The sequence below is a fragment of the Lutjanus erythropterus genome, chromosome 18 (genome assembly GCF_056507025.1).
Source record: "Lutjanus erythropterus isolate fLutEry1 chromosome 18, fLutEry1.hap2, whole genome shotgun sequence".
In the NCBI taxonomy this organism is placed as follows: Eukaryota; Metazoa; Chordata; class Actinopteri; order Lutjaniformes; family Lutjanidae; genus Lutjanus; species Lutjanus erythropterus.
This window is the reverse complement of record NC_139334.1, coordinates 28294176-28306941: the sequence shown is the minus strand read 5'-3', so window position 1 is coordinate 28306941 and position 12766 is coordinate 28294176. Positions and strand designations below refer to the sequence as shown.

At 38.5% G+C, this 12766-nt stretch overlaps 1 protein-coding gene, 1 non-coding gene and 3 pseudogenes across 2 annotated transcripts in view; 3 read left to right on the top strand and 2 right to left on the bottom strand.

Annotated features, from left to right (window-relative positions):
* Positions 1-213: 213 nt before the first annotated feature.
* LOC146311228 (small nucleolar RNA U3) lies at positions 214-416 on the top strand (annotated as a pseudogene).
* Positions 417-5238: 4822 nt separating this feature from the next.
* The window catches only part of exoc3l4 (exocyst complex component 3-like 4), a 32023-nt gene continuing 24495 nt past the window's right edge, over positions 5239-12766 (bottom strand). The window contains exons 12-13 of the mRNA XM_084743046.1: positions 11588-11709; positions 5239-5483 (exon numbers count right to left, since the gene is read on the bottom strand). Coding sequence (XP_084599172.1) covers positions 5264-5483; positions 11588-11709 — 342 coding nt within the window. The 3' untranslated portion in view covers positions 5239-5263. The remainder of the gene's footprint in view (positions 5484-11587; positions 11710-12766) is intronic.
* Positions 5686-5867, top strand: LOC146311227 (small nucleolar RNA U3; annotated as a pseudogene).
* LOC146311226 (small nucleolar RNA U3) lies at positions 6531-6737 on the bottom strand. The gene has a single exon (XR_014772343.1). It is a non-coding gene; the product is annotated as a small nucleolar RNA U3 (small nucleolar RNA).
* LOC146311225 (small nucleolar RNA U3) lies at positions 7595-7799 on the top strand (annotated as a pseudogene).

Here is a 12766-nt window from a genome sequence, read left to right as displayed (position 1 = left end):
GAGTCCACCCAGGAAAATTTCAGAAATAATCTGAGAATTTTTTCTTTGCAGTCAGCTCAGAAAGAAACCTAAAGGTGTTGTGCTGCTGCTAGATTCTGTTGGCTTCATGGATCATAATGATGCCGGTGATGATGCTGTGACTGCAGGAGGAGTGACTTTCTGAACAACAGGAGTTCAGGGTCATAAGAGCCTGAGAAACATCCAAATCAAACCAAGAATACTTTCAGGGATCATTTCTGTAGTTGTTGACTTGAGAAATGTGTTTCTTAAGAGTTTGGTCTCACTGCCCACGATGAAGAGTTCAGATGTTTCCTTCAGAGCAGGAAACTGGTGGGAAGATTTTTTTTTTTCTCCACTGTTGAAGGTTGTTCAGTTTCTGGATGTGACTCTGGCAGAGGAAACATGATCTGAGTGGAGCTGTTTATCTGGTGTAATATAAATGCATTGTCTTAAAATATCTTCATATATTTTTCTTTAATGAGTCACAGTCTGCAAGTTTCTTGAGAGGAGGCAAAGTGTAAACAGCTGTGTGACCAGGAGTTTTTAACTGTTACTTCTGAAGTGAAAGAGATGAATTACTTTCTCTGACAGTAACAGTGAGAACCTTCAGTCAGACGTATCAGGAAGACATCATTAATCACTTCCACTCCTCTCACTGAGCCAAACTTGATCATCCTGTGATTGTTGCCTCTTTACTGTAATACACACTCTGCTGTTGTCCATTATTACACAACTTCTGGTCTGAGATATTATTTACACTATCAGAGGTCTTACAGATGTGGAAAGTAACTGAGCACATTTACTCAAGTACTGTACTTAAATATAATTTTAGGAAACAGTTTTTTGTACTTGTGTCACTTTTTATGACTCCAGAACACTTCAGAGACACTTCACTGTAATTATGCAACAGCTTTAGTTCATTTACAAATCAAGATTTTTGCATGAAAATATATTAAAATATGTTCTTTATAAGTAAAACTGCTGGGTATTTTATACAAGTGCAGGTTCAATGATTAGTTGATTATTTGATGGAGAGCTATTTTGATCTTTTTGAAATGACTCCAACAAATGAGATGAGATGATTATGAGAGCAGGTTTGTAAGTGATATATTCCATTTCTTCCATATTCTACTGATAAATTCCTGTAAATCTGGCACAATACCAATGTATTCAAGGTGAATCCACAGATGACCAGTTCATGTACGGTGGTCAACAAAAACAACTTGCGGTATGGAAAACATGCTGGTTGAAAATTACAGCAAAAAATTGCAACACGTTTCGACATTTGAAGTTGCACAAAGAACGGAAAGCCAAGGCTAATATTAACATGGTTAGTGAGCTAACGCTTAGCTAACATTGGTGTAGCAGCTAAGTAACTCTGCAAGTCAATGAAGCTGGAAAGTCGCTGTCACATTATGACTTATTTAGGACTCTAAACTCAAAGTTTAGGACTTGGAACGTGACTTAGAACTTGAGTGCAGTGGTGGACAGTAACCAAGTACATTTACTTGAGTACTGTACTTAAGTACATTTTTTGAGTATCTGTACTTTACTTGAGTATTTGTTTTTTCACTCTACTTCATTTCTAGGAAGGTTGTTGTTACTCATTACTTTTAGGTGAAGCTTAGCTTTGAAGTCAGCTGTTGATGTTTGTTCTTTTCTAAAATGTAATTGGCCGCACGCTGTGTTCTTCACAGAAGGAAACCAATCACAGTACCCGCTCTCAGCTGGGACTGATGTAAAAGCAGAAATACGTCATCCAGACGCTCTGTAACAAGAACAAGCAAGCTCTGCCTCTTTCATTCAAACTAAACTCTGAAATGGCGACGGCAGGAGAAAGACTAAATTAAATCTCAAGATGTTATAATTAGAAAAAGAAGTAATTCCAGGTAGGACTTTAATGTTAGATATTAGTATAGTTATCAGGGTGAAAAATATCACATAATTCATGTATATACTGCCTCTGAAGACAGAAAGAAATCTCAGTTATTTAACAGACTTGGAGAACTCCTTACAGTTATCTTCAATCTAATTTTATGTGGTGATTTTAATACAGTTACATCAGAAAATGACAACAGCTGTCCTTTTTGTTTTTGATTATATTTCTATGTTGAAGTTTTTATAGGTGTTTCTATAGGCTTTGTGTAGCAGAGTTGTTCTACAAGCAGGTCAGTGCATCATCAGGTGGTTTCAGAGAGTTACAAGCTTCTGTAAATGCATCGTGAAAACAATACAGCGTGTATTGATATTAGAAAATGTGCTTTTTAATTTTTACAAGTATTTTTAAAAGCAAGTACTAGTACTGTAGTACTTAAATTTGAGTAAAATTTTGACTGAGCAACTTTCACTTGTAGTTTAGTAATATTTGACCAGGAGCATCAATACTTTGACTCAGGTACTGGGGTTGAATACTTTGTCAACCACTGCTTGAGTGCAAAGACATGAGACCTACTTGTGACTCGCAAAACAATGACTTGGTCCCACCTCGGGTGTCTGATATCAGGGTTGAAGAGCTTCTTGCTCAACAAGAGTTTCTCAACATGTGGTTGCTTCATGCAGATGGAGTCATGGGAGATTCATGAGGCTGATTTGTTTTATATGTTTTATTAAAAAAAAGATGAAATAGGTTTAAAATTATTACACAACTCCTTTGCATCTAATACAGAGGCATCTCATATTTAAATTCATTTGAACTGGTACCTTAAACAGACTCAGTGGTCAGAAAAAGTTGAAAAACCCTGAAAATCCATACAGACGTACATTTTTATATTTTAAATTTCTCCCAGCTGATGACAAATACAGACATAAACAATGGAAAACTGTAATGGAAAACTGAAGGATTACAGGAACACAAACTGTGTGAAGACAATCACATCCAGCTAAGGTTGCAGATTTTCTTGCATCTGTGATCATATAGATTCATCTGAAATCAGAGCTTAAACAGAGAGGCAATAGAAACACACATAATTTACAAAAGAAATCTCTCTCACAATAAAGTCTGAAGGCAGTTTGAAGGGCTCATGCAGGGTAGATCACCCATCTGCTAGGTTCAGTTCCTAAATCAACACCATATGACACATTCATTGCATTCATGCATGCAAAGAATTTCCGTTTCTTACAGTTTTTATTAGCTTATCTGACGCTTTAAACTCAAACTGAGGTCCAACAAAAATTGTGTAATTCTGCTGCAAAGTAGTGTTGCTGAGAAAGTCTTCACACGACAATCAGGCTGGCACTGAAACCTGCTTTTTATTTCTTACATCTGCTGAGGGCTTCGTGTCCACTCACACAGAAAGTTTCACAATCTTTTTATCCCCCCCACTAACTTTGACTCTTATCCAGATTAGTGTGTGAAAAGTTTTGCTTCCCAGAAAACAATGCTGCAATTCCTCACAATGCTGGAAATGCTCTTATATGTAACTCACTACATGCATCACATTTAATCAGTCACATATGTTGCATTCAAGAGAGACATTCATGGACATTTTGAACTAGTTTTTGCCTTAAGAAGTGCAGAAGTACTGTAAGTTAATTGGCATTTATGTAAAAATAGTGAACATACTGTATGTTAATTCATTTTAAACTGTGTTTTTGTATGTTTTTTGTCACTAAATCCCTTGAAAAGAAAATGCGTCTCTTGATACTGTACTGATGACTTCTCAACTTGTCTGCGACTCTCAGCTCAAAGCTCATTGGTTCCTACTGAAGATGGAAGTAAACAAATATGTCATTTAATTTTAAAAAATACTCGAACAGTTGGCCCCTGTAGTTTTTAGTGAGCATTACTCAGAGATATGGCAGGCTTTTATACACACACAATCATTGTTCTCTCCACCAGGGAGGTTCTGTTTTTGGTTTGGTTTGTTGCCTGTTTGTCAGCAGCGTCACAGCAAAAAAAGAAAAAAAAACGTACTGATTTTCACGAAGCTTCAGAATGGATCGAAATCATTAGAGCTGCAACAATTAAATTAATTGTCAACTATTTCGATAATCCATCATTTTGAGTTCCTTTTTTAGTTAAAAAAATGTCTAAACTCTTTGATTTCAGCTTCTGAATATGTGAATACTTTGTTTTTTTTCAGTCCTTTATAACAGAAAAACAGGAAAAAAAAGAGGATGTCCTTTTGGGCTTTGGGAAACACTGATTTAAGGACAAAATTGATTAATCGAGAAAATAATCAACAGATTAATCGATAATGAAAATAAGTCTTAGTTGCAGCCCTGCTGTAATTAGTTTTCCATTTTGCTAACGTTGCAAAATTTATTTGTAAAACCGGCATCTACTGCAAAATGAACTGAATTCTTTGTGCATGCGTGAACGTGTCGCAATGAAAACTGTGCCATGACAAAACATACAGAAACATTAACGGCATCATCAGACGTCACTGTAGAGACAAGTGCAGCAGCTATATAACAAATAAACAGTGTCTAAATAGAGAGGTGAAGTCCTGCCCCTTCTGCTGTGTCCCATGGTGCCTTACTTTGGAAAAAAATATGAACAGTAGTCTATGTCAGGAGAGCTTAGAAGGTGTAGACTTTCTGATTATGTATCTTCACAGTTTTATTCTTCAACAGTTTTATGACAAAAGGCGACTTTCTTGTCCTTTAAAATGATCTTTTAAATTAACAGACATCACATGTGTTTTCTGGTCCTCACAAATGTATGTTATGTATGAGAAATATTTTCAGATTAGAAGTACACAGCTGAGATGGCGAGGCTTCAGCGAGACACGACCGTATTTTGACACTGTCATTCTCATAGTTTTGGAGATATAAATAGACATGATTGCACTTGCAGATTTACATATCATAGAAGACTGGACTACTAGCCTAGAGTGCAGTCTGCTCTCTGAGTGTCCTTATATTTTATTTTATTTTATTTTAGTGTTTTTAACTTGTGTACAGCTCGTCCAACAGGTCTGGACCACTTGTGAATTTTGTTAGCACCTAAGAGAAAATTCTAAGTGTGAGAAAACTCCACAAATTATGTTAAATCACTCACACAGGCCATTTAAGAATCTGTATGCAAGTCACCAGAAATATGGTTCAAACCCACACGTGTGTCAGGTTTACACAGGAACCAATCAGTTATAAATGGCAATTTGAAGGCCAACAGTTGGAGGGTAAAATGACAAAGTTATACCTGACTTTGTGCAAAAGTACAGCTGGTTTGAGTTTCGATGGCTGTGTCTGAGAGCAAGGATCTTAGTTTGTGTCAAACCAAGCAAGCATGCTTTTATTATTCCTCGTCCACCGTGTTGGACTAGTTGTTGGGCAGCAGGAAGCTGAAGCAGGAGAAGGGCAGGTTGGACAGACAGTCTGCGTTGACGGTGACCTGCATGTCACCGAATAAAACTCGGCTCTTGTCGCCTCCGTCGTTGCCCAGTTTCTTCTTCAGCTCTGAGAATTTCTGGAGGATCAGCTGGTGTTCACGGCCTCTCATCAGGCCTCTGAAGTACAGAACTGCAACCAGGTGCTTCTTGCTGCAGGTGGAGAAGAGAGTAACGCACATTAATTTACCCTGGTAAATTACTGATTTGGATGCCTAATTTAACCAGAAAAATAACACTAACAGCATTTTTCTGCAAGTTATTGAGGTTTATTTTGTTTTTTTTTTGAGTTATTTTGAGTGTGTCTCTGAACCGCAGGAGGTCACCAGGAGTAAAAGTGTTTGTCTCCTGACATAAGAGCCTGAGAACTTGAGAAATGTGTTTTTAAAGAGTTTGGTCTCGCTGCCCATGATGAAGAGTTCAGATGTTTCCTTCAGAGCAGGAAACTGGTGGGAAGACTTTGAACAATCTTCAACAGTGAAGAAGAAACAGAGTTTTTCAATAACACTCTGATGAAGGAAACATGATCTGAGTGGATTATTTGTTTTATTAAAAGATGTTTTGATGTCAAGGGTTTATTAATAAACATCTGCTGAGGTTGAACTTGCGCAGAGCTCTGCAGGAAGCTAACTTCTAGTTTCATCTAATAATATCATGCCGGTTTAGGTTTTTGTGCTCTAACAACTGTAACTTAACTAACAGACAAGTGAAGGAGATGACAGTTAATCACAGCCTGTAGATGCTCTGAGAGGAGCTCTAATCAGACAACACAAAGTGAAAACACCTGTGTAGGTGAGTCTTCACAGGTCCTGCAGAGTCACACAGCTGTTTGCAGCTGTTCTGACTGATTAGACCTCTGCTCAGGTTGAAGGTGGATGGAACTGAGCTCGGAATGACTTGAAGTCTCCAAACTCCTACTTCACTTTATGCTGCTGTAAAGTCATTCAACACAGAGTACAATGGGAATTACAAAAAGTGTTTACAGAATTTTCCTGAGGATCAACTACTTTAATCAGAATGATGGTTCAGTCATTGACTTTAGCTTCTTTAAAGTCAGTTTTAAGAGGATCTCAAACTGCATTTGCTCTAGCAGCTTTACCTGTCAGCAATAACTTAAAACAGTTTTTGATGAATCACAGCTTCAAATAAAGCTGTTGAAGTTAATGAAAATAAGGTTTGATTCTACAAGACAAAAACCTGTCCACTCAGATCATGTTCCCTCCGTCAGAGTCTCATCCAGAAACTCTAAACAGTCTTCAACAGTGAAGAAGAAACAAAGTCTTCCCACCAGTTTCCTGCTCTGAACGAAACATCTGAACTCTTCATCGTGGGCAGTGAGACCAAACTCTTTAAAAACACATTTCTCAAGTCAACAACTAAAGAAATGACCCCTGAATGTATAGTCTTGATTTGTTTGGGATGTTTCTCAGGCTCTAATGTCTGGAGACAAACACTTTCACTGCTGGTGAACAATAGTAACTCCTTGTCTTAATGAAGATGAGAGCACAGACTGCAGAGTCTGTTTGGTTTTATTCAGACCACCAGCCCAATTTTTTTTCCACATTTGGCAATGGTTTGAAACATGATTCTAATCAGATTTCCACAGATGCATCTCGCGTCACATGAAACATGGCACCAAAACATCAGGAGTAATGGAGACATATCAGAGCAGCTGAGTGGGAAAGTGTCCAAACAGTGTGGAGGGAATCATCAGCAGTCAGCAGGCAGACTGTCCAAAGAGGAAAAAGGAAATTGAATTCCTAAGAACCAGGCCAGAAAAGGCTATGCCATGAGGAAATAGTTAGGCAAGATTCAAGAAGATAAGGGAGAAGATGAAGATTGTTTTTACAAGACTAGACTAAACAAGACCATGTGATTACTCTTACTGTGTTGCTGAGGCGGGAACGAAAGTCAGAGAGAACTGAGATTGTTGTTGATGCTGCAAGGAAGTTTTAGGATGTTGTGGGAATCACTGGTGAGGAAGTGCAGGTGCTGTTGAGAGAGGCTTTCAGGGTCTCTCAGGGCCCAGACTAACAGACTAGTTTATTAGAGTGGGATGTTTTTTGTCAGTTTCGTAGTATCTGGGCTTGAGTCCTTCAATCCAGTAGTGGGGCGGTAATGCAACAATGCAAACCACCTTTAAAATCCAATGAAGAAGAAAAAGATGCCGTGCAGGAGGAGTGTCTCTCTGAACCACAGGAGGTCACCAGGAGTAAAAGTCTTTGTCTCCTGACATTAGACCTGAGAAACATCCAAAACAAACCAAGACTATACTTTCAGGGTTCATTTCTTTAGTTGTTGACTTGAGAAATGTGTTTTTAAAGAGTTTGGTCTCGCTGCCCACGATGAAGTTCAGATGTTTCCTTCAGAGCAGGAAACTGGTGGGAAGACTTTGTTTTTTCTTCACTGTTGAAAATTGTTCAGAGTTTCTGGATGAGACTCTGATGGAGGAAACATGATCTGAGTGGATGTGTTGATCTGTTCTAAAACAAATGTCTTTATTCTTAACTACAAGCCTTTACTGACAGGAAACACATGAAACATGCTCTCAAAACTGACTGTTAATTGTCCAGAACAGAACCTCCTTTTATTAATTAAAAGGACTATTACTTTAATTCCCTTTTTTACTTTTATGTTTTGGATGTGTTCATACTTGCATGAAAGGAATTATAAATGTGGTAATTAGTTGATTTCATGCAGGTACACATACACATACATTTTCTTCATGTTTACTTGTTTAATTTGATAATTAAGGTTTCATTTCGGATTTGAGTATTTACATTTACACAAACTTCACACACAGTCTCAGTGACAGCAGCAAAGTCTTAGCTCATCATCACCATTTCATCATTTTTGTTTGTTTTTCCTCTTTGGTTGACTCATCCGGTCACGTGTCTGTTCATACCCTGTGCTTTCAGAGCAGAGGTCAACATCTCACAGCCATTAACTCTGGTTAATACAGTACATACAAGCGTTCTGTTTATTTGGGTTATGGGCCACTCCTTTTTCATCTTTATCAGTCCAAAGACATGAAATTTCCTGTGAAAATCACCCGGCAGAAGTTGCGTCTGTCTGTTTGGATTGAAGCTTCCTCATGATAAATGTTGGGGCTTTTCATGTAAGCAAAGCAGTCAAATGATATCTGCTCTGACCTGGGTAAATCTGTAACTAAAACTTTCTGCTTCGTTCACCTTTTTTGTGGTTATTTCATCAACACTTCCTCATTCACCAGGTTACATGAATTCTAGTCTAGTTGGGTCAATTGTGGCCCAAAATGGGGGATTTCTGCTCGACTTTAATCTTCCAAATTCACTCTCCTCAGAAACAAAAGGACTTCGTCACAATTGTAAAGTAGAAATTTCAACACTTTCTATGTATTGCAGATAGAAATTAAAATCAGGATGTTGGTTTAGTGTCTTCATTCTGGGCTTTTTGTGTCAAAGTCTGTCGTCTCTGACTTGTTTATCTCAACAAAACCATCACTTTTCAACACCAAGACGTGTCGCAACACTGTGGTAAAATCCATGTATGTTTCACTTACTTATGAACCTGCCCGTTTTATAAGAAACTGAACTGAAATGGACCAGAAATCCCCCATCCAGAAAATTAAGAGAAAATACGAGAGATAATTTAAGAGAAGGTAGCTGCCTGATGCAAAGTGATGCTCACTTCATTGAAAAAGAGAGTGCAAACTGAATATAGACTGAAGTGTTGATATTATACAGCCTCAAAAGTTCATCATCCAGACAAACCTGCAATACTAACACTTGCCTCCTCTATGTCGTCTTCCTCTTCATCTCCATGCAGTTCTCATGCACTATGAAACTCCCAACAGTATGTTGGTGTCACATTTGCTACTGCTGTCGTGCAAGGAAACGTAAGGTATACTTCCTTTTTAACCGCGTGTTTTGCATTTGTGTAGCATTACTTTCAAGATTAGATGTACAAGCCTCAAATTGTTGTAAACTGATGTTAATAATTATAGTAATAAGTTATTCTGACCCTTCAAATTAATTTAAAAAAAACATTATAAAGACTCCAGCGTCCCTGGTAGGTGGAGGTTCTATTTAAACCGGGAGAAATTAATGTTAGAATGAAGCACCAGGTCGGGTACCCACGTGAATCTGGCGGGTGACCAGCAAAAATGTTGTGTAATGGGTAAATCATATATTTCTATAAATTAACTGATGTGGACAGTAAACAGGTGAGAACAACAACAAACTTTTAATCTCTATATTTGACACAACTGATTCTCAGCTTTTGCGGGTGGGGGCGGGTTTGCAAAACTGGACCCATGCAGGACTCTGATGAACCTGAACTAGTCCATTTTTGGGACTGTGAACTGAACTTCACCTCTTGTGAAGTGTAAACTTGCACAAACAATGGTGTGATCCCAATCCCCTAATTCCCTCTGGTGAAGTCTGGAGAAATGCAGACTTACGGAAAGTGTGTATAAAGTGAGAAACAGTGAGAAAGCCCTCATAGACTTGATGATTTTTTCAGTGTGACAGCCGTACACCCCTGTGGACTTACTAGGAAGACACCTTAAAGGGGTCTTTTGTTTTTTTTGGGTTTGAGCCAGTGAAAACAAGCTCTGCTGATGTGAGTCTAATTAGTCAGAAAGCTCAGTGTCATCCTCATGACTGCTGTAGGCTGAGGTCTCTTCTGAAGCTTCTCAATAAGCCATTTGACCGTAAATATGTTGAAACTACAAATAAAAATATAGCTGCAAGCATCAATTATGGGGTCCAAGCAGATTTTAAGCATTTGGATGCTTGTCTCTTATTTAATTGAGAAGAAACACTTGATAACAGACTACATGCATGAACTGCCACGTTGCTGGCGAGTAGGAATTGGCCACCCGAGGGTTGTGCTACGAAGCAAGATCAATGTGTTAGCGAGGTATCAGGCAGCAGGTCATGTTCATAGTTTCAGGTTAAATCAGCTGTAAAAAGCACCACTCTTTAACTAGTTCTCTTCCTGGAGATGTTATTAATGAGCAACACCAATCTCAGATGAGGGAAGATGTTGTGTCTGTAAATTTGCTGAGTTGTACGTGTGGAATGTCATAAACATTGTGACACGGTGTGAAGAAAACCTTATTACAGCAGCAGAAGCTGTATGCATCATGTTGCCACGGTAACCTCAGTTTGGTGGTGAAGAAAGTCTTTTTTTTTTCCCGTTTGCTTCAGGTCATATAAACACATGTGGCAGACTGGGGGCGCACTCGAAGATATTACCTTTTTAATAGCCACAAGCTAGGCTGGGCGTCACTATGGAAACACATCAACAGCTGCAAGAGCAAAGGTTGAGAACACACGTGAAGGACTGTGTATGTGTGTTTAATCACGGGGCTTGTATTCACCCTTCCAAGTGGGTGCGGATTTGCCTTGGAGATAAATGCAGGTAGCAGGTCATTTCTAGTTCTCAACTTTGCAACTTTGCGGGTTCATAAGTCTAACACACTCAAATAATTGTTAGTTTTTCCTGTACAGTTGAAGTTGCCCATCCACGTTTGTTTTTTTTAAGAGCTTCCCCGTGTTAATTAATATTACAATAAATACAATGGCATGTGCGTAATTCCCTCAGGTGATGTCTGGAGAAATGCAGACAGAGAGTGTGCACAAAGGGCTCAAAAAGTTTGCGAGCGAACCCTCGTGAACTTGATGATTTTACAGTGAGATGGCCTTTAACCCTCGCAGACTTCACAGGAATGTACCTCAAAGTCTGTCAGGATGGAGCCTGGGATTGGGCCAGTGAAAACAACCTTTGTTGTAACAGTAACAGCTGATGTTAATCTCATTAGCCAGAAAGCTCAGCGTCATTTTCAGGCCTGCTTGACCCTGAGGTCTCCACTGAAGCTTAGTAGCTCTACTTGACCGTAAATATGTTGAAACTATCAATAAAGCAACAGCTGCAAGCAGCAGTGACGGAGCTCCAAGCTGATTTTGAGCATTTGGATGCTTGGTTCTTATTTAATGTTAAGGAAACACCTGAAAACGCACAACTGGCATGAACTCCCACATTGCTGGGAAGTAGATAAGATTAGCCTTTATTATCTCCCTTCAGAGGAATCTATCTTGGACATTGGTGATTTTTTTAATCATTCAAATTTGGCTTGGTTTTTAATAACATGTTTCTGTGGTGTGATGAACTCAGAAGACACATCCATAATTGCTTTTGCACAGTTTCTGCAGTGAAATCTGCAGAATCGGGTTTGTCATATCGAGGGATTTAAATGAGTTAGAAACACTCACCTGAAGTCGGGGTAATGCTCCACGATCGGCTGCAGATGCTCCTTTATGTCGGCCTTGTTTCTCTGTGTGATGATGTCGCTCAGGTCGTCTCCGACAGGGTGGAGCCACTCGTGGGTCGACTTCTACGACAGAAAAAATACCAAAACATTAAACACAGTGGGCTATAACTGTTGTGATTTTCACCAGGACATCCTAAAATAAATTAGTATATATTATCATGACATGAACCTTTTTTCCCATGGCTGTGATTTATCGTGTTATTATCATCAGAAAGTATTGTTGACGTTTGACGTTTGGACTAAATCTGGACCAAAAAAAAACAAAAAAACACTGTTCCTCAACCAAATGTGTAGGAAGGGAAAGAGAGAGTGGGATACGCGAGCATAAATAAAATACTTGTAAATGACGAAGACACTTTCATACATGATACAGAAATAAAATGCACCCAAAACAACTTTAATATACCCCCTGAAAGGGGAACCAAAGGAAGGTCAGTTAATGAGTCACGGGGAGAAAAATTCATCTCAGGAAAACAGTTGAAAGTTTGACAACTCGTCAGTTATTTTGACTTGAGAAATGTTCATGAGTTGCATCATGGGACATGGGATTGATTTTGACCATTCTTCTTCTTCTTCTTTTTTTTGTTTCTTAAATCTGTCTTCAAATACACTTCATATACACTTAGTTTAGTCCAGTGTTGTCCAACGTGGGGGTTGGACCCCTCCAAAGGGCCATGAAATGAATAATGGGAGAAGAAGAGGGAAAAAAAGTTCTGTAATTCAATTATTAATTATTAATTCTTCTGGACTATTTTCAGATCTGTCAATTTCCATTTGACTTCTTTGATCTTTGAATAGTTATTTAAATGAAACCATGTGAGAAGTTAAGAGGGGAAATATATCTTTAATGGAGCTGAAGGAAATATTACAAAGGGCCTCAACTAGGCACGGATATTTCTGCATTTATATATATATACAGTATATACACACAGAGAAATAGGGGAACTATTTCTGAACCCAAAGATATATTTGTCAGAAAAATACCCTTTAAGGTACAGAACGGTCCTCACGGTGATTACTGTTTAATTTTAAAAGGGCACACAATTGGTCTTATTAGAAGTTTAAGGAACAGGAAATATGATGCAGCAAGTCAGTGATTAAAAATATTGATTTGAATGGA